General features: G+C 45.2%; 1 protein-coding gene across 1 annotated transcript in view; it reads left to right on the forward strand.

Annotated features, from left to right (window-relative positions):
- DOCK11 (dedicator of cytokinesis 11) overlaps window positions 1–22,323 on the forward strand; it is a 362,537-nt gene that overhangs the window by 85,423 nt on the left and 254,791 nt on the right. Inside the window, exons 13-23 of the mRNA XM_088453072.1 lie at window positions 2,600–2,722; window positions 7,946–8,028; window positions 8,120–8,242; window positions 10,780–10,856; window positions 11,616–11,800; window positions 11,880–11,945; window positions 12,062–12,154; window positions 14,883–15,006; window positions 19,126–19,247; window positions 19,485–19,568; window positions 21,604–21,693. Coding sequence (XP_088309198.1) covers window positions 2,600–2,722; window positions 7,946–8,028; window positions 8,120–8,242; window positions 10,780–10,856; window positions 11,616–11,800; window positions 11,880–11,945; window positions 12,062–12,154; window positions 14,883–15,006; window positions 19,126–19,247; window positions 19,485–19,568; window positions 21,604–21,693 — 1,170 coding nt within the window. The remainder of the gene's footprint in view (window positions 1–2,599; window positions 2,723–7,945; window positions 8,029–8,119; window positions 8,243–10,779; window positions 10,857–11,615; window positions 11,801–11,879; window positions 11,946–12,061; window positions 12,155–14,882; window positions 15,007–19,125; window positions 19,248–19,484; window positions 19,569–21,603; window positions 21,694–22,323) is intronic.

Here is a 22,323-nt window from a genome sequence, read left to right on the forward strand (position 1 = left end):
GCCCAGTTCCATTCCAGGCCCCTGCAGGGGCTGATTCTTTCAGAATGGAACGGATTGCCACACAGGATCCGCTCTCAGATGCTGGTGTTGTCCTCGGAGGTGCGTCTGTCCCTAGCCTGGTGGCTGCAGACAGCGCATCTCCTGGAGGGGCGCCCCTTTTGGATCCCGGAATGGGTTCTGCTCACGACAGATGCCAGTCTCCGGGGTTGGGGGGCGGTGACAGGCTCCTTGTCACTTCAGGGTCGTTGGTCGGCGGAGGAAGCGATTCTTCCCATTAACATCCTGGAACTGCGGGCAGTATACAGAGCCCTGCAGTCGTCCGGCACCGCTCTTCACGGAAGGGCCGTTCAGGTGCAGTCAGACAACGCCACCACGGTGGCGTACATCAATCACCAGGGAGGGACTCGCAGTCGAGCTGCGATGTCGGAGGTGTCCCGCGTCCTGGCTTGGGCGGAGCGCTATCTTCCAGCTCTCTCGGCAGTTTTCATCCCAGGAGTCCTCAATTGGGAGGCAGACTTCCTCAGCCGTTACGATGTGCATCCCGGGGAATGGTCGCTTCATCCAGAGGTATTCCAACTACTCGTGGACAAGTGGGGGCTGCCAGAGCTGGACCTGATGGCGTCCCGTTACAATCACAAGCTGCCTGTGTACGGGTCAAGGACAAGGGACGCAGGCGCAAGTCTGATAGACGCGCTGTCGGTGAAATGGCTGTTTCAACTGGCTTACTTGTTCCCTCCGATATCTCTGCTGCCTCGGGTCCTGCGCAAGTTCAAACAGGACGGAGGCACACTGATCCTGGTGGCCCCAGCGTGGCCCAGAAGGCCGTGGTACTCCGATCTGCGGAGCCTGTCCATCGACGCTCCGTACCTCCTACCTCAACGGCGGGACCTGTTGTCTCAGGGGCCCTGTCTTCACCCGGATCTGGGTCGACTATCTTTGACGGCGTGGCTCTTGAGACAGCCGTCCTGAGGTCTCGGGGCTTTTCTAGCTCCGTTATTACCACCATGCTGAGGGCGCGCAAGCCTACTTCCGCGAGGATCTATCACAGAGTGTGGCACACTTACTTTCAGTGGTGCGAGGCCAGAAACTATGATCCCCAGGTGTTCCGAGTTTCGCGTATTCTGGCTTTCCTTCAGTCCGGTTTGGATTTAGGATTACGTCTTTCTTCACTGAAGGTACACGTGTCTGGTCTGTCGGTGTGGTTCCAGCGCAGGATCGCTGCTATGCCGGACGTACACACCTTTTTCCAGGGTGTTTTGAGAATCCAGCCTCCCTTTGTGCCACCTGTGGCCCCGTGGGATTTGGCGGTGGTTCTTAGGGCCTTACAGGGTCCTCCTTTTGAGCCCTTGGAGTCAGTGGAGCTCAAGTGGCTAACTTTTAAAACTGTTTTCCTCTTGGCAATTGCTTCTGCCAGGAGGGTTTCAGATTTGGGGGCGCTTTCTTGTCGTCCCCCTTTTCTGATTTTTCATCAGGACAGAGCGGTGCTTCGCACTCGTCCTGATTTCCTGCCTAAGGTGGTTTCCAGGTTCCACATTAATCAGGAAATTGTTGTACCAGCCTTTCAGTCACCTGATCTTTCGGCTGGGGAGACTTCCTTAGACGTTGTAAGGGCACTCCAGGTTTATGTGGACCGGACTAGTTCTGTGAGGAAGTCGGATTCTTTGTTTATCCTCTTTGGTTTTCACAAGAGGGGTTGGCCTGCCAACAAACAGACTCTAGCCCGTTGGCTTCGTTCTGTTATTATTGAGGCTTATATGCAGGAGGGTTTAGCTGTTCCAGCCTCTGTTAAGGCTCATTCCACTCGGTCCGTGGGCCCTTCTTGGGCTGCTAGCCGTGGCGCCTCTGCTGTTCAGCTCTGTAAGGCGGCCACCTGGTCTTCCATTCAGACCTTTTTGAGGTTCTATGCGTTTGACACCTTTGCCTCTCAGGATGCATCCTTTGGGCGCCGGGTTCTCCTATCAGCACAGGAGCGTCCCCGCCCTTAGTTGGACTGCTTTGGGACATCCCCAAGGTCACCCTGTGGACCCCTATGGACCCTGAAGTAGAAAACAAGAGATATGGTAAGAACTTACCTTTGTTATCTCTGTTTCTACGAAGTCCATAGGGTCCACAGGGCACCCGCCCTGACGCACCTGGCTTCATAAGGGCTCTGTGACTGGTCACCGGTTTTCCGTCTCCCATTTCTGTGAGTATGGTTCTTGTGTGTTCCAGTCTTCCTTCTCTCTGTTTCGTCTCCTCCTCCGGCCTGGGCTGCTTACCAACTGAGGTGCCTGTGGCTCGGGGGCGGGGTATAGGGGAGGTTGGACCCAAGTGCATCCTGGGAGCAGCTAAAAGCTTTAACTCCGTGGTGCCCGAGGATCCAGGATCCAGCTATACCCCAAGGTCACCCTGTGGACCCTATGGACTTCGTAGAAACAGAGATAACAAAGGTAAGTTCTTACCATATCTCTTGTTATTGGCAGTTTTATGCTATTAACTTTCCTGCAGAAGAAAAATAAGCATAGTTACCACTCCTACTTGTGATTCAGTATAAAAAGTGAGTGTTCCTAGCTCTTGTGTCTGTGACATTCCTCATTGTTGTTATTTTTTATGATCACAGGGAATATTTTCAGTGACAAGCCCACATTCTGACATTTTCCTGGTAGTGCGTATAGAAAAGGTATTACAGGGGAACATCACGCACTGTGCAGAGCCATACATCAAAAACTCGGATCCTGCAAAGGTATTTCTTGTTCGTTGCTAGTGCGCAAACTTTGATCATTACAATAATTCATTTACCAGCTACATTATGTTTTCCTTCCTTGTTAATCAATAGTTTACTTTAGTCCTAGGTAATTATTTCCTGTTATTTAATGACGTCCTTTACAATAAATGAATAGCTTCCTGTTTGCCTAACCACTTCAATCACAGTAAGATAAAAATATAATAGCTTGACTAACAATTATTGCTCTGTGGCAGAAGGCTGATATGAGCTAGAGATCACTGACAGGAAGTCTGCTGTGCATCAGAAAACATCTTCCCTCCCAGTTACAGCTTTTTCATATATCTCCCACCCTGTTAAGGTCCTAAAACATGTATATACTGTAGATATTTCTGAATTGTATTACTAGTTTTTTTTTTTTTTTATAAGGGAACTTGGTTAAGAGGTCCTTTAAATGGGGATGACTGACAGCAACTTATAGGAAAAGCACTTACATGTTCCACATCTATCATGCTTGCTGACTTTTGGGACTTTCTCTTTAGGAGTTCCCAGTAGCGAGTTTGCGAATTGCGCCATAATGAACTATGTTGATACGATTCACAAAAGGGACAGGAGCCCTGGAATCAGCGAAAACTCCCATGATATTCAATATGGTGGTAGTTTCCCAGACATCACAGGATAGTAGGACAAGTATACATTTGCAGTATATGATGGTCATGTGTGTTCAACGCTCAGGACATGATTATTAGTTGCACATAATGCGATTACAATTCTGGATGCTTGTAGCAAGCACAATTTGAGCGGAATGCCAATTTGATTACACACCCGTATTTTGATTCGCACCATCTACAGTATGTGATCTCACCGCCGCAGTTCTTTTCAATAGAGCAGCCGCTATTACTAGCATCGGCATTTACACCTACCCCATGCTAGGTGCAGGAGAAGCGACTGAACTTGGCGAGCACTGTGTATACAAAAGACTCAGTAACTATGGCTACACTCCCACAACACACCCACGGAACGTTTCTCTTGCCACCCAGTGATGGCCATTCAGCCGTCGCAGATGAACGTCTGAGATTCATATGACTGAACTAGTAAAGATGTACATGCTTGTGCAATTTGTTAAAGGCTACTAGATATTTAATGCATTTGAAATTGCCTGCGACTCAGAATCAGGCCCTCAATGCGTATTGCAAGTCTTTTCCCAATGGGAGCATACAAATACAGAGTAGGTAATGCAAAAATGGTAAACATTGCAAAACGCAAAGGTAGCTAAATGGATGCTAATGTATGTATTAGCAAGAGGCATGAGGCATACTGTACATTGCAGTCCATGGTATCACAGACTCTTGGTGACTAATGTCATTGGTGATTACAAGTTGCACAATATTCAACCATTGTTTCTGCCCAATCTGCTACTCTTCCTGTAAATGATATAGGGAATAATGCACTCACTTCTTTAAATAATATGGATATCCGTATTCAATGAGAAGATGTCGTGTCTGTACGCTTGTGTTGTGCACATGGACATCAGTGTGTCAGACCAAAGTGCAGCACCCCATCTCCCAGTGTTTTACCCTGACCGGCGGTTTCCAGGCCTTACAAACAGCCACATGCACGCATCACGATCAGTGATCACTGTGGATGGAGCATCTTCAGAGTGAGCTTATAACGTCTTCTTCATACTAGAATATGATTCAAGTTTACCAAAGTCTTCATCAGAGCTAACCCATGCTGTGCTGCACACCATTTTTCTGGCAATCTTTCAATTCAAATTGTGTCAACTGATAATCACATACACATACTGTACGTTATCTCACTCTGGCCAGGATACATCAAGCATTGCATTTTGGATGCGATGTATCCCGCCAATGACCGCATGCATAGTGGTGATTAGTAATGCAGTATGCATGAATATTTACACAAAGGACAGATCTTCCGATAAGAGATGTCCTTTGTGGTGTGGGGCTTCCGGATCTATGACACGTGAGTCTATCTGTGCATGCGCGGCATTTGGCCAGCGCAAGCCGCTGGGGACTCTGAGAAGTCTCCCAAAAAGAAGCCCATAGACTTCTATTAGGCAATGCTATCTATAGATGTACTGCAATCTAAGTGCCTGAGTCACACACATCTGTGCCGGAGTTCCGTACTCCATCTGCCTGCTTTGATTGCAAAGGATAATCGGAGTATTCGTCCGTATTCTTAGTCCAGTGGATCTCTGTGACTGCACTGCCCCCAGACCTCCGTCCGCAAATTATCCACACTTACAGCTACCCCATGCTGGGTGCAAGAGATCTGAAATAGGCGTCCACTCGGCATATGCACAAATGACACCCAGAAATGCCCATTTCACTGAACGAAGCTGCCAAGATCCATGCAATTCAGAGGTATGCAAGGATGCATATGTTGGCTATGGTACATGTTTGCTAAAACTCACTAGATGCATCCTCATTTGGACTCCAAATCAGGCCATAAAGGATTACCATCAATATAGGCAAAAAACAGCAGTACAGGGGTGTGGTATGTTAGGTCCACATTTGTAATTTCAACGTGCAACAGGTCGACATAAGGATGTCGACATAGTTGAAATATCGTCATTCTTAGCATGTCAACAGCGATCATGTTGGCATTCATATCTACATGGATGACTTGTGGACTAGATATAATGACGGCCTAACGTCCCTGGTGGGCCAGAAGTCGCTTACCTACTGTAGTCCCGACTTCTCAAGCAGCTCCTGCGTCTTCTTCCGGGTCCCGGCGGTCATCTGTGCAGCTCTTCTGGTGGAGACTGGTAAGTATTATTTCCCTAATCCCTAACCCTGCCCCTAGTGCTTCACACTAACCAACCCCACCCCGCAGTCAATCCCTGACCTTCCTCTGCAGTCTAACCCTAACTTCCTGTTACCAACCGCGGTTTGGCCTCCTAATTAGTGCCCGGACAGGATGGGGTTACTCCTGTGTTTTCCCAGGCCAGGACGATCGGCACGCCCCAGGAAGTGAGGTCAGGGTTGCTCTTCTGAGTGATTGGTGCTCCTGGATATTTATAACCATTGAATCCCTGCTACATTGCCGACTCTACTGGATTTGTTAGTCCATCGGCTGCTACATGGTCAGCGCTTCACTTACCTGCTTGTGGACACGCTGTCGTCTTGCCACCATCGTGTACCTTTGACTCCAGACCGGCTGCTTGAACATTCACCGCATCTCAGCTGATCTTCTCTCTCTGGCTCTCGTGTTGCCAGCGGCTCACTAGCCACAGCACCGGCTGATTCCTGCTGACTCCGGGCGCTGGGCGCTCCCTCTTCATCAGTACAGCTTCTCCGGCATCCCTGGGCTGCGATCGTCTCTCAGCCGCAACATCAGCTTATTCCTGCTGATTTCTGGTGCTGGGCGCTTCCTTGGTTCCCGGTCAGCTTCCCCAGCATCCCTGTGCTGCCATTGTCTCACTTAGCCGCAGCACCATCGGCTCAGTAGCCGCACCATCAGTCCCTTGACCGAATCATCGGCCTGTTGGCCATTATCAATGTCTCCTTAGCCGCAACATCTGCCTGTTGGCCATTCCCTCGCCTCACCAACCATCACCATCGGCTCAGTAGCCGCACCATCGGTCCCTTGACCGAATCATCGGCCTGTTGGCCACTATCAACGGATCCTTAGCCGCAACATCTTCCTGTTGCCCATTCCTTCGCCTCACCAGCCATCACCATCAGCTCCGTAGCCGCACCATTGGTCCCTTGACTGAATCATCGGTCTGTGGGCCACTATCAATGGCTCCTTAGCCGCAATATCGGCCTGTTGGCCCTTCCTTCGGCTCACCAGCCATCACCATCGGCTCAGTAGCCGCACCATCGCTCCCTTGACTGAATCATCGGCCTGTTGGCCACTATCAACGTCTTCTTAGCCGCAACATCGGCCTGTTGTCCATTCCATCGGCTCACCAGCCCTCACCATCGGCTCAGCCGCACCATCGGTTCCTTGACTGAATCATCGGCCTGTTGGCCACTATTAACGGCTTCTTAGCCGCAACATCGGCCGATTGGCCATTCCATCGGCTCATTAGCCACAGGACCAGCCCGCAGGTTGCGCTATCGGCCTTCTTGGCACTTCAGCTCCAATGTCTGCTCTTCTCAAACTCCCAATCAATCTGGACTTTTGACGGTTACCTTAAAAAGGTATATCTGGAGACCGTAACACTTCCCCAGCAGCGCCTAACCGGCGGTATTCTGAAAATGTCAACATTTCACATGGCGACACTTCAGATGTTGACATTCTAAGGATGTCGATATTGCAGTGCAGTGCATTACTAATTTAATGCAAATACTTTATCACTTCATTGGGCCTGAGTCAGAGCTGGGAATAGAGTAAAATAGAGCAAGTAACTGTGGGGATGATTCAGCAAGGAACGTAGATGAAAATTTGCACGCACCCAGGCCAATGTTTTCGCACTGCGCTTGCGTATACATCGCACTGCGCGTGCGTGAACTAGCCAGTGCGAGCGGGGAAGGGTACGAGGTGTGTACGTAGACCCTTCCCATATTGATTGACCGGAAGTGCCGTTTGTAGGTGGTGACGGGGTGTGGTTGGGCGAACGCCGTTATAGGGGCGTGCATAATTAAGGCAGTGCGACGGCCTCAGCAGCCAAACGAATGGATGCATGCAGGAAGTGGACAAAATCCTGCACGACATCAGGTCAACGTCTATATGTTTCCGCTGTCTTGTAAAGGGAAGTGGGCGGCATTGTGTAGTCCTGGGCGTCTGCATCTTATGCTGAGGTTGCCGTTCCATATGCATTTATTAGCATATACACGCAGCGGCTGAGTGCATGCGCACACTTGCATTCCTTGCTGAATCAGGCCCTGTGTACCTGGACAAACCATGTTGCAGTGCAAGGGGTGTAAATACATACATTATCTGGCATGCAGGGTACATACTGGCTGCTTTTGCATGTAGCCCATAAATGCAGGACAGCTTTTCTTAGAAATTTTAGATCTGAGTTTGGACACGCCCCTCCCAAATCTAAACCTCTCTGCACATGTTACATCTGCCCCACCTGCAGTACAGCCTGGTTTTACCAAGGCCCACAGTTACTTGCTCTTTCTTGCTTTATTCCCAACTCTGAATCAGGCCCATTGTCGGGGCATAAAAGTACCTTAGTCAACAGCAATAACAATAGTGTGACATGGACGTCTGTTTGAAGCAAAGTCCTTACATCCATTTAGTTACTTCAACTTATTTTTCCTGTAGACCGCGCAAAAAGTGCACAAGATTGCAAGACAAGTCTGCTTGCGGCTGGGTCAGTACAGAATGCCGTTTGCTTGGGCCGCAAGGTACATTCTTATTTTACTTGTAATTTCTCCTTTTTTTTAAAACCCAATTTTAGGTGTTAATGTATACTCTTTGGATTATTCTCTTTTGCAGACCAGTGTTCAAGGACACACAGGGTACCCTGGACACTGAAGGAAAATTCTCTCCTATATATAAACAGGATAGCGGCAAGCTTTCCAATGAAGACATCCTCAAGCTGCTGGCAGAATATAGGAAGTAGGTCTTTGTAATATCTACAAGTCATCGCCCTCTGCGTATGCCGTGATTGTGCTATTTCTTCACAATTTCAGAAATTTGTTAAACCTGCTTAAAAAATAATAATAATATCCAAAAAGTATGAGCCGCCTTCACAAAAGTAGCAGTTAGAACAGAGATTGGCAAAACACGGCCCGTCAGGTAATTGGGTCCAGCCCGTTGCCTCTTAGGCAGAAGCGTATTAAACATTATATTTGCACTGGCAACAGGCTTGGGGTTTTTGCACATCAGGGGTACAGTATGTGCAAGGAAGCTGCTGTGCTATACCGTCCAACTACATGCAAATGCAGCAGGAGGTGTCTGCAGGAAATAGACATGCAGGACCTGTTCCGCACATGCGCAGAACGGGGTCTGTGCAGATCCAGAAACATTGGAGATGTACGCAAACCATCGAGTTTGCGTACACCTCTGAAACAGGCCCAGTGACAAGTGCTGATCTAAGTATTAAAGTCACTCTAGCAGACAATTGTCTCTGAATCAACTGCATGCTGTAAGCTGGCCTAAATCAAACGGCATAAAGGGCCTGATTCATTACCAATCACAACTGCGATTACTCACGCAATCGGCCGATTGTTGCGTATTGCGCATGCATATGCATTGCAGTGCGCAAACCAGCCACTTCGATCGGGACTACGATCGCAGTGATTACGCAGACCCCTTGCAGAGTGATTGACAGGTGGTTGGTGAAACACAGGCGTGCCAGGGCGTTTGAACGCCGTTGCAGGGGCGAGTATAAATTAGCCACTGTGATGCCTTATGCAGCCTGAAGTTAGCAATGAGTAAGGTCAGAGCTTGTGCAAGTGTGCGTGAGGCTGCGATGGTACTCTGTTGTACCAATGGTTTTGCAGTCTTGCTAAACATTACGGATGTTTGTTAGGTAAAGTGGGCGTCCTTATGTTATGCTGCGACGGCATAGCGATCACAGTGGATTAGCATACTATCGTAGTTAAACTGCGTGCGTAATCGCTATTGCAATAGCAGTTGCGATCGGTAGTGAATCAGGCCCAAAGGCCACTATCGTGAGTCTTTCTTTTTCTTTTACGTTTATAATGGTAAGAAATGGTAGCTTTCACATAATTTATTCAAACCAAAACTTTCACTCCGAAATATACAAAAGATTTTTACATTCTTACAATAAATGCCATAACTGTTTTATTGATAGGTACTTGACAGTTTACTAGAACTTGTTAAGTACTTTAGCCTCCCAATTTAAATATACAAATGTGTCTTTATATATCTTTATTGCAGTTGCGCTAAAAAGCCCCTCTCGGCGCACCAGGTCCTGTTAGACTCTGCTAGCTAGAGCTGGGCTTCTTTTTTGTGTCTTTTGTTTTTGGACAAAAATGCGTATATGTCGCAAGGCAATGCGACAAGGATGCACCAACAGACTGTGCTGATTAATTTGATATGCAACACTTATATATCTGTGTGTGACTGAGTCTCTGAATCTGTATACGGAGTGATACAGTGTAGCAGCCGCAGCTTTTTTTATTCCAAGTTCCATTGTGTTTCATGTACAGACTCAGTTGCACACAGATATACAAGTGTCACGTATCAAATTAATCCGCACGGTCTGCTGGTGCATCCTAGTCACATCGCATTGGGACTTAGACGCATTTTAGGCAAAAACAGACGCCCGACGCTAACAGAGTAGCACGGGACCTGGTGGCTCATTAACGCCAGGCAAGTCGCGCTTTGTGGCATATTGAGGCTAGATGTATGAGGACACATCTGTATTGCTCACACCTGAGCTATAAGGTTCTCAGTTCCACAATTCTTTTTTTGGCAGAATCTGTACAAAGAACAGAACTGTTTTGAGTGCACACCGAGTTGCCTATATAATTCCCCCTACCCTTGCAAACTCCTATTCCCTACCCAATTTTCCTGGATTTTGAAGCAACTGTGCATATAGGGTTGATTTTGAGTCGTATGCAACTGTGCTAAAATTTCTTACGCCACAACCAGAATTCAAATGTGAGTATTATGAGTCGCATGGATCTATGTGACTGTAATATGCCCCCGCCCTCCATCCCCAAGAGCAGCCCCCATCACTGTTAAGAGCACTTACACCTTATACCACTTACTCCTACCACACTCTGGGTGCAAGAGATCCTTCTAAAATTGACCTCCCCATGACTGTATGTGTGACTCAGAATATGGTGTACAGTTACTCTGACAATATGCCCACTACATGACCTTCATACGCATACAAGTCGATTCTCTTCAATGTGTACACCCTGTGGACACCCAGTAACGCCCATTTGATGTACGAAGAGAAACGGCTGAATTTAGACCATTATGTTTGCTGCAGCACATTTTGCATTATGTTTGCTGCAGTGCTTTTTGCATTATGTTTGCTGCAACACATTTTGCATATGTTTGCTGCAGCACATTTTGGTAAGACCTTTGTGTGACACAGAATAGAGCCCATAAGAATTGCCACACAGTGCACCTTTGTTTTTTTCCATTATACAGTGTAACCCTTCTTTTATGTGCAGACCAGAGAAGACTAAGCTCCAAGTTATCCCTGGAAACCTGGATGTTACTATAACTTGTGTTCCACTTGACTTTTCAAGTAAGATTTGAAAAACATTATTCTGTTGTATCTGTTTAGCTGTGCACATCTTTTTGCTGCCGTTTGGGCTAGCCGATTATTGACCTAATACAAGTCAAGCGCATGTTTGGGTTGTTCATGGTGTTGTGCATTTCTGGCTCATTCATACTGCCCACTGCCATTATAATAGGTAATAAAATAGTTTCTAAGGAAATAATAATATTAATAATGAAACTCTTTTTTTCCTTAATTCTAATACAGAATTGTTTTTCTTCCTTTTGTCTCTTGACTGGGGATGAATGATGGCTCATGGCTCAAATAATTTATGCATTATTGGTAACTACATGGCTCCAGTCAAGCACCTCTTACCCCATCTGTTTTCCTTCAAAGGATTCCATTCTGTTTGTATGATCTTGTGACATTTTTATCTGTGCTTTCGCTGTAGATGTTATGTTCTTATTTTCAACACTGCATACATTCAACTCATAAATTTATAAAATGTTGTTCTGCTAAACTTTACCCTTCAGGACGGCCGTAAATAGGGGAGTGCCATAGCACAGGGTGCAGGTCCCTGGGGGGGCGGCACTGTTGCTGCCCCACGGCCCCTGCATCCAGTATCGCTGCTGCAGTGCCGCCAGGCAGATACCCTGCAGCCTGTATAGCTGCTCGTGGTGTCCTCAGGACGCACAAGGCAGTGTTGTACTTCTACAATACTCTACATTTACTAATCTATCAGTATATACACCATCAGCCTTGATCTCTGTATATTCCCTCCATTAGACTGTGTGACCTCTTCCTACATCCCGATCAGGCCGTACGACAAAGAAAACCAGAGGATTGCTGTGGAGATTGAAGAATTTCTGCCAGAAACGACAAAATATTGCTATCCGTTCACTACCTACAGAAACCACTTCTATGTGTACCCGCTGCATTTAAAGTATGATGGGCAGAAATCATTTGCCAAGGTAAACTAAGCTTATCCTGATGCTGTCTGAGGTTACACGTGGTTCTTTGCAATTCATTATATTTATGGCTTTTTCTCAGGCCAGGAATATCGCAGTACGGATCGAATTCCGAGACTCGGATGAGTCTGATGCACAAGCTTTGAAGGTTGTCTTATTACTGTTTCTGTCTATGTACTGAGTATTAGCAGTGTCATTGTTATTTTCTTTGAACAGCTTTGCTGAAGTGTTTGCCTGAATAACGTGGTGGCTTGTTGGTTGCAGTGTATTTATGGAAAGCCAGGGGCCCCTGTATTTACCACAAGTGTGTATGCAGTAGTCTTACACCACAATCAAAGCCCAGAGTTTTACGATGAGGTGAGCATTCTTGTAAGAAACAATTTAATGATAAAAATGAAATACAGTGGACTTGATATCATCAGGAGGGGGTATGGAGCTTAAGTTATCATTAATATAGAAAATGGGCATAGAATGAAAGCAGAGATTGTTTTTTTTAAATGAGTTCTTAAAATAAAATAAGTTTGTTTGCCTAGGAAAGGGCCCAATTATTGCATGTCCCGTATTCTGCTCATTAGCCTGGTAAACTGATAAAGACAAGGGGGGCACGTGAGAGGGGCCATAGTCTCGCCCCCATAGGTTGAGGAGAACAGGGGTACATATAAGCAAAATAAGTACCAATATAAAACATAAGCAATAATTAAAAGCAGAAAACCTTTAGTTGTTTTATGTAGAAATCTAGGTGCATACTGCATATTAAATAGTGCTTTAATTATCTGTATATTATTAGCTCGTTGATAGATAGGGTTCAGACCAAGATTTCCGCTCTTAATCTGATTGTCACATATGGGAACACATTTTCTATAGGATCAACTTGTTATCCATGTGTAGGCATAGGGCCATATTCAATTAGCGTCGAAAACGGAAGTTTTTTTCGCCATTGTCGAAAACGGACGTTTTTCACCAAAAAAAGGGCGATATTTTCATAAAAAAACAGGCGAAAACGCAATTGGCGAAAAAAAACTGGAGAAAAGTTTTCTCCATTCCAGACAGGCGAAAAAACAAAGAAAAATCCCTATTTGTGGCTAAAAATGTGGGGACTTCTTTCAGAACCTTTTTGAGCACTGAGATTGGGGAATACTTGCCCATTCTTTGTAGCAGAATTGTTCAAGTTGAGTCAGATATCGTGGTGAATGGCAATGGACTGCTCTCTTCAAGTCCATCTACAAGATTTTCTATCGGATTTAGGTCAGGGCAATGACTTGGCCACTCACTGACAGTCTCCTTCCTATACTTGAGCCACTGCGTTGTTTTCTTGGTGGGATATTTAGAGTCGTACTGGAAGTTGAACCCCTGCCCATCTCTAGGCGCAGGATTTCCTCAAGAATTTAGGTGTATTTGGCAGCATCCATCTTCCCTTCCGTATCTATCTTCCCTTCAATCCTGCTCAGTCTCGAATGAAGAGAAACATCCACCACCAATGAAATGTGACTGAACTTGAAAAATTCTGCAAGGAAGAATTGGCTAATATTCCCTAGTCTAGGTGCTTCATGCTGGTAGAGACATACAGTATCCAAACAGACTGACGACTGCCCCTTGGCACGCCAGGTCCCGTGAGACTCTGCTAGCGCCGGGCGTCTTTTTTTGCGGAAAATATGTCTAAGTCGCAATGTGACGCGACTAGGAAGCACCAGCAGATTGTGCTGATTAATTTTATATATGACACTTGTATATCTGTGAGCGACTGAGTCCCTAAATCTGTATCTGAAGTGCTACTATGTAGCGGCCGCAGCTTTTTTCATGCTGCATACACAGACTAAGGGCCGTAGGCGAAAACAGCCGTTTTTCTCCAAAAAAAAAGGCAATATTTTGGACAAAAAACAGGCAAAAACGCAATTGGCGAAAAAAAACTGGAGAAAAGTTTTCTCCATTCCAGACCAGGCGAAAAAAAATGCAAAATCCCTATTTTTGGCCAAAAATTTGGGGATTTCTTTCAGAACCCTTTGGACACCCCCCTAATGATAAATGACCCCCCAAAGACATTTGTAAGTTGCGCACTTTGGCGATAAACGTCTATGCAAATTTTGAGTAAAAACAAAACATTGAAAATGGTTTTAATGTATTGGGCATGATTTTTCGGGGGGCGGTATGGATGTGTGAATTATTTTAAACATCGCACGCGGTCGCAGAAGGTGGTTTTTTACGGTTTTTAAAATTGCGTTTGTAGGACACAAAAAATATACTTGCACCCAGGGCCGTAGGGAGGGTGGTGCGGCCAGTGCCTCCGCACAGGGCGGAATCCTTCAGCGGCACCGGCCACACACTTCTCTGCACCGGAGGTCTGCAGGAAGAGACCTCCGGCAGTGGTGCGAGCCGCACAGTTAATGTCGGCGCAGGATCCCGCCCTCCCTCCTCCCCTCGGTAGTAAGGGTAAGCGCTAAGGGGGGGGGGGAGTAGGGGGGTGGAGAGGGAGTGAGAGGGGCGGCAGTGCTGCACAGGGCGCACTGCCGTTTAGCTACGGCGCTGCTTGCACCCATTTTAACGTACCCCAATTTACGTGAAACAATAAGTTCCTGAAAAAAAAATTGCTTCCTATCATTTTCAACGGTTTTTATTTTATTTCACCCAAAAATTGTGAGGTCGTTTTTTACCAAAGTGCGCAACTTACGAAATTGTTTTTGTTGTTTTTGCTGCTAATTGAATACGGCCCTTAGTCGCACACAGATATACAAGTGACACATATTACATTTATCAGTACAGTCTGCTGGTGTTTCCTAGTCGCATCACATTGCCACGCATTTTCGGCAAAAAAAGACGCCTGGCGCTAGCAAAGTCTCACGGGACCTGGCGCGCCGAGAGGGGCTTTTTAGCGCGACTGCAGATAGATGTATAAGGACACATCTGTAATAAATACTTAAAACCCCACATTACCTAATAGTGACCGGTCCACATTAAGAAAAATGTGCCATTATTGTCCAAATAACAAACTGGGTGAAGGGGTTGCTTGGAATGGGCATATTAATGTAAAATGTTTTTTTTTACAAGAAACCATGACATATTGCTACTGACTAAAACTTACTTTTTTCAGATAAAAATTGAGCTGCCTTTGCACCTTCACCAGAAGCACCATTTGTTGTTCACATTTTTCCATGTCAGCTGTGACATAAACTCGAAGGGGAACAGTAAGAAGCATGACCATGCTGAAACACCAGGTAACAGATGGCCGCTCAGTTGCTGTGGTGCTTTCTGCACCACATTATCAAGTGCACCCACAACCTACACTATGAAGGCGGACATTTTATAGGCTGAGACAGTATTTACAGGGATACAGTCTGTCAATTCCCTAAGAACCACTGCTACATAAGTATTTCACCATGAATTATTTCAGTGATGTCACTGGTTCCTAGTGATTTGGTATACTGCATCATTGAACAGTAGTTCAGGGGATAAAATGGCAGCCTCAAAGGTGTTATATAATACATATTGTGGGAGACCCCATAGAAGCCGGTGAATGTGAGAACACTTGCAGTGAAAAAACCGTGTATGACATAATCTGAACTTGCATGTGGCAAATGGGTCTAGAAACATGGAAAATGGAGTTTCTATTACATCCACTTTGGAGAACACTGCTATCCTGGATATAGAGGCTGGGCACTAGAGCAAGCACTTAAATAGGTAAACTAACTAAACAGAAGCTACTCCTCCTCTATATCCTGCCTCCTCCAACATACCATCAGCTTTTTTCAAAGGAGCATACTATAGCATTGTTTTTCTCGCTGCTGTGCAGCCATTTTTATTATTTTAATTTTTACTTTTTAGTAATACTTCTGTTCACACACCCCTGTTTGAGGGCTGCACGACCCCCATCCTTCCCCCAAAAGGCCAGGCTGCGGCTCAGGGGGCACTGCATGCAACCACGCAAGACCCATTCTGTGGACTTGTGCGCATACACCATACCATCAAAGTTATACTCAAACCATGGGGTTTGCGTACATCTCTGAATGAGGCCCTAAATTCACAGGTTTGTCTGCATTGTTTCAGGCACAGCAATTGTTTTTTCATACTGAGAATTGGTTCTATATGTAATTCTCATCATTCTAGTTTATTTCTGCAAAAATGTTTTTTCTTTTTCCTAGTCATCAGTCATCTGATGAAATCACACGCTGAGGATCTTTTTGTTTCTATATGACTAGATATCTTGGGTCACTGCTCACTATATCTATTCCGGATTTACCATTTCATTTGGAGTGTGAATTTATTTATCAGACCACAGCTATCTTTACATAAGTGTTTCTGAGGTTTCAAAGCAAGTACAACACCTCTGGCGACTCTACTAGAATGTTATCATCCAGAGGATTCCCTCTCTGGCGGTAATGATTACAGACAAATGCATCACTTTTACATTTCAAGATCTGTGCAATTTATATACCAGAACATTTCCTTACAGTGCTTTGCCTACTAATAGCACTTCTATTTGATATCTATTTGGTTTCATGTGTATTTTTATCGCTGTTTCTTCATTACTGTGATATGGGACGTTATTATCACGTGCATGATTATACACAATGGAATGAGTCTTTTTATATACATATCTTTAAAAACATTATTTTGACCTTTTTGGTGATTGAACTCTTGTGTAACCACATCTGACTTCAGTCACATACATGTTTAAAAGCATACTGTATTTTTTTTTTACGGCATGGAACTTGAAGCCAAGATCCTGAAGGCTAGAGGACTTTCATGCGCAATCATCCAGACCATGCTTAGGGTCTGGAAGCCAGCAACATCAAAAATGTATCTTTGAGTCTGGAAGACATCTATTACTTGGTGTATTCAGAGAGGTGTCTCCACTTCCCAGTTCAGCCTTCTTCACTTTCTTTCCTTCCTGTAGGTTCGCTTGGATCAAGGACTTGTTTATCTTCCATTAAGAGTGAGATCTCAGCACTTTCTGTTTTTTTCCATTGAAAATTGGTCTCTCATCTGGATGTACAGACCTTTATCCAGGCAGTGGTTCACATTCAAAGACTTTATGTTCCACCTGTACTTCCTTGGGATTTGAACTTTGTTTTGGAGACTCTCCAAACAGATTTTATTGTCAATCAAAATACTCCTATTGTAATGTAATTTAGAGACTTATGGACTACATACTGTCACATATGGGCTATGCAGATCCCCTACGAAGGGATTGGATGTAGGGGATTGGATTGGTCCCAGGTTGGGAAAGGAACTGGAGGCGAGAGGCCTGGATGTATGTCTTCCTCATCGACAAGTACCGTATGTTGGCTAGACCTGACCAAAGGCACAGAGTCTAACTTACTGGGAGATGTTCACCAGTGATCCCTCCAATTGGGATTTGGGTTTTAGCTGCACCCAGTAAGCAGGTCGCGGCCCTTTGGTCAGGTATCCGGCACAAGAGGGAAACGGAAGAACACAATCGCAGGGAAAGCACAGGAGAAGGATACTGGAAGTTTGCACTTGGATGACATACTGAGTACATACACTGTGAATCCAGATGCAGAACTGGCACAGGAGGATTACACTCATGAGTTGGTACTTGGATGACGTGCTGAGTACGCACACTGTGGTTCCAGACACAGAACTTGCACAGGAGAATTACACTTTTGAGATTGTACTCAGATGACGTATTGAGTACACACACTGTGGACCCAGACGCAGAATTGGCACAGGCAAATGACAATTATGAAATGGTACTCATACTGAGTATACACACTGTGGATCCAGACGCAGAACTGGCACCGGAGAGTGACACTTAGGAGATGGTACTCTGATGACGTACTGAGTACACTGTAGATTAACACTAGGATGATATCACTAGAAGAATGGAGCTTGGAACCTGGAACGCTGCAACAGCAAGTATTCACTGGAAGTAACAACGTTGTACAGGCAACTTCCGGTTGTCCAGAGCCAGGCTAAAATTCCCTCAGTTAGTAGTCCATTAGAGGACAGTGTCAGCTGACAGCAACCAATGCTACCATTCTGTAAAGGGCTAGTGAAGTAGACTATCATGGCTACCGCAGAAACCAAATCACGCAGCAGCACATGGATGTCCTAGCAGACCCCAGGCATAATCCTCAGCGCTTCATTCGCCGCCGCGCCTGGCGTCTGACCGCTCGATAGGACAGGTGAGTAACGGCCAATCCTAGGCCGTAACCTGACAGTACCCCCCTTTCAAGGTGGACTCTGGACACCCACAAGGCTAATCAGGAATATTTTTGTGAAAAGCTCAAACAAGCTGTGGAGCATGGACATCAGACGCATTCATCCATGCCCATTCTTCAGGACCGGGAGAGCACATCATCTTTTTTATTTTGAATGCCAGGACGAAATTGGATCTTGAAATCAAACCTGGAGAAAAACAGAGACCAGCGAGCCTGTCTGGGATTCAAACGATGGGCTGTTTTGAGATATAAAAGATTCTTATGGTCAGTGATGATCGTAATAGCAAACTTGGCGTATTCGAACAAGTGTCTCCATTCCTCCTGTGTCAATAGCATAGCCAACAATTCTTGATCCCCTATGGCATTTTATTTATGGCATCACAAGTGGTCCTCAGCTCCGTACATACAGCAACAATAGGACAGTACAGGGTACACAGAATATTACATTACAGTACAGTAACCGAAACATAAACGGAGCACAAGTAACAATTAGCAGCACAATTCTCAGTACACAATACAGCTGGGAAGGTGAAGTCTGTCATTGAGTTGCTAGAGAAGAAGGCTGTGAGAACAGGAGGGAGGAGGACCCTACTCCTAGGAGCTTACAATCTAGGTGAGTCCTTTCAGCTCTCTGTTGGCCAAATGAACTAATTGAGGAGACACTGCTGTTATAGGCGTAGTATTACTTGAGCCTGAGGATGCGGCCTACAGAAGGTGACATAACGTACCTTCCTGCTTCTTACACAAAAGTTACTTTTGGGCTTGAGGGCCTGGTGCAGCCATGTGTATATATAGCTCTGTTAAATGGCTTGAAATGATGTTTAAGGATCACACAAGGTATCTTTAGTGTACAATCACCTTGCAATAAAGTGACAACTTGTTATACATATATGACATTTATTATAATATTACAAGTTGTCATGGAATTCTTTGTCATTATGTGTGCAAGAAATAGCAGTCACTTGTTATATTGCTATAATCTACTGTAGAAATATATAAAAGTTGCAGGAATGTTTTCCTATATACTAAAGTGATGAAGAGGCAACTGATTGACTGATATAATGACTACTGTTGATGAAAACAATATGATTTACAGTACATTCTCACAGTGTTATCATTAGTCCTGTATGATTCATCTGTTGTTAATTACAGTTGGGTACAGCTGGGTCCGCTTATTGAAGGAGAGTAGGATTATAACGTCTGACCAGCAATTGCCAGTCTCCGCCAATCTCCCCCCTGGTTATCTCAGTCACACTGATCCAGACTCGAAAAAGGTATGCATTTTACTTATCATGTCGTTATACTTCCTGTGATGTGACAGAGGAGGTAATACTGAGCAGATGACAACTGTCTCTAGGTAATGTGTATGCTGCTGACATGCCTACAAGTTTTATTTTATATTTTGTAGCTCTAACTAATATCCCAAAAATATATCTGAGTTATCGTACGATATGTATAATGTACTGTAACTGACAATAATGCTTGTTATGTTTTTTCCTGGAAAACTGTAGAGTAGCAATGATATCAAGTGGGTGGATGGAGCAAAACCACTCTTCAAAATCGGGAGCCACTTAGAATCTACTGTCTATACGCAAGTAAGTGTGCGCCTTTCTCACTGACTTTAATTAGCGGATGAAACAAAAGTAGGTGCTTAGGGCCTAATTAATTCGCGTATGCAATTGTGATTACGCACGCAGATCAATCGATTGTTTGCCATCGCGCATGCATATAAGCTACACAGCGCGTGCGCATCGATCGCAGTGCGATTACGGACGCACAGAGGAATCCATCGCAAAGTGAGTGACAGGCAGTCAGCATTTGGGGGTGGCGACGTGGGGGCGGTTGGGATAAATGCAGGCGTGTCTCTCCGTTTGAACGCCGTTTCATGGGCCTGCATAAATTAGCCACTGCGATTGCATACGCAGCATGAGAGTTCTCTGCATGCGGGGAGACTTGCAGTGTCTGCGGCTGGCCAGACTTTTTGAAAATGCTGCGTACCTTGCCGATGTGCGTCGATGGTACCGACGTTTACGCAGAAGAGCGACATTGGACCGATATGAGAAAGCAGCAGTGGGTATCTTTATCCTGACTGAACTGTAGCAGACAGCATATTTTCGCAGCTGCGTTTTGTTCACAATCGCAGCTGCCATTGCAATTGCGTACGCTGCTGAATCGGACCCTTAGTACAAAAGAGTTTATATTATAATAAAATATTCTTTACACTCATTATGTATTGTTTTATTTATTACGGTTTATTACTATTTTTTATATAATGTAGTGCTATAAGGAGAACATTTAATCATCCACAAAACTCCCTGTCCAACTGGAGAATACAATCTAAATGATCTACAACACAGGCATAGACATTAGGGTCCACTGTCAGCAGCCAACTAACCCTACCAGTATTTGTTTGGTCTGATAAAGTAGTTCTCAAACTCGGTCCTCGGGACCCCAAACAGGTCACGTTTTCCAGGTCACCTAGCAGGAGCACAGGTGTATTCATTACTCACTGACACATTTTAAAAGATCCACAGGTGGAGCTAGTTATTTCACTTGTGATTCTGTGAGGAGACAAGTTTGGGGTCCTGAGGACCGAATTTGAGAACCCATGGTCTCATACAGTGGATCCCAATCTGATTCCTCAGGGAGCACTAATAGTGCATGTTTTCCAGGTCTCCTCACAGAATCACAAGTGAAATAATTAGCTCCACCTATGAATCTTTTAAAATGTGTCAGTGAGTAATGAATACACCTGTGCACCTGCTGGGTGACCTAGAAAACGTGACCTGTTTGGGGTCCTGAGGACCGAGTTTGAGAACCACTGCTCTAGTCTAATAGGTTGATATTGCAAATCTAATAGCACCAATATATCACTTTCATTTGTATGAATAGGTGCTTATGCATAACGCTTAGCATTAAATGATTTCATGTTTGAGATGGGGTTGTGTACGGGGTGCCGGCGCTGGGGATTCGGGCGGTCAAAATCCCGATGCCGGCATCCCGACAACGTTAGGATACCGATACCTGTGGGTAGGTAATTTAACCCTCTCCCTACCCTTAACCCTAACCCTCCTTCCCCGGTGCCTAAACCTAACCTCCCCACTAGTGCCTAAATTTAACCTCCCACTTCCAGCACCCTAAACCTAACCCTCCACCCTTTCTGTCTAACCCTCCCCTAGTGCCCTACCCTAACTCCTCCTGCACATCTGTGTGTGCCAGGTTTTCTAGTGGCTGGGGAATAACCAGCATTAAATGAAATCACAGCAGAACACAGTTTTTAGACATGGCCATAAATACCTGCAGTGTATTCTGTGCATTAGAGGGCGGAAAGGGCCCTATAGTGAACACAGTTTAGCGATAAGTCTCTCCCCCAGTTAAGAAGATGGTACAATATGTTCAGGTGTTCTGTAACTCAGCCAACATACTGTACCTGTTACATGGTCACAGCCTGACCTCTCATTCACTCTATTTTGCCGGTCACAGTCACTTGCACGAAGGCCTTTGAGGGAAAGATGAAATAAGGTCATGGCTTTGTCACTTTGGCAATAACATGTTTCCTTGTTTCAGCTTCAACCAATCTCTGCGTGGTTATTATTTATAATCTGACACTGAGACTTTGTCATATTGCAGGATTTACATCTGTACAATTTCTTTGAGTACTGCCAGAGGATCCTGCCAGGGTCAAAAGACCTTCCTGGAGAGCTTGTGAAATATCTGAAGGTACCAGTTGCTTTTCATCCCTCACACATTGAGTTTCCCACATAAAGTCTCTCCTGCTTCCTGTTCTGGAGTTACTAGCTGTTATTTATTACCAGGCTGCAGGGAGCGGTGCGTCTCAGTAATGGGAGTCACACATACTGTAGTGTATATAAAAGACACATGGAACCATGGTTACACAGTCCTGTGCTGTGTATAAAAGGACATGTTGGCAGCGCTTGGGAAACATATTTTATAGTGATTACATTTCTGTATACTCTGCAGTCCTGTACAATGGGTGATCCATTCCTCACAAACTTTAAGTGTGTTGCTGTAATGAATAGAAAGGATCCTTAGCAGATTCAGATTAAGGGCCTGATTTTGAGCCGGACATACTGTAGTGCCGATGTTGAACGACAGAGGAAGGGCTGACACTAGCATTTGCATATACTCACATTCGACTCCGGCAACAGACACAAGAGCGAACACACTTTTATCCATCTCTGAATCGGGTCCTAAGTGTATTTATTATGAAACATACTCTAAAAATGATACGGGATGAACACAGCTGAGAAGCTAACGATTTAAGTACCGTCAGCTGGGGTTATCAATAAGCAATCAGCCAATCAGAAGTAGCTAGGTAGTTCTGCTGCT

Source organism: Taudactylus pleione, unplaced genomic scaffold, assembly GCF_031769625.1.
Source record: "Taudactylus pleione unplaced genomic scaffold, aTauple2 ptg000039l, whole genome shotgun sequence".
Taxonomy (NCBI): Eukaryota; Metazoa; Chordata; class Amphibia; order Anura; family Myobatrachidae; genus Taudactylus; species Taudactylus pleione.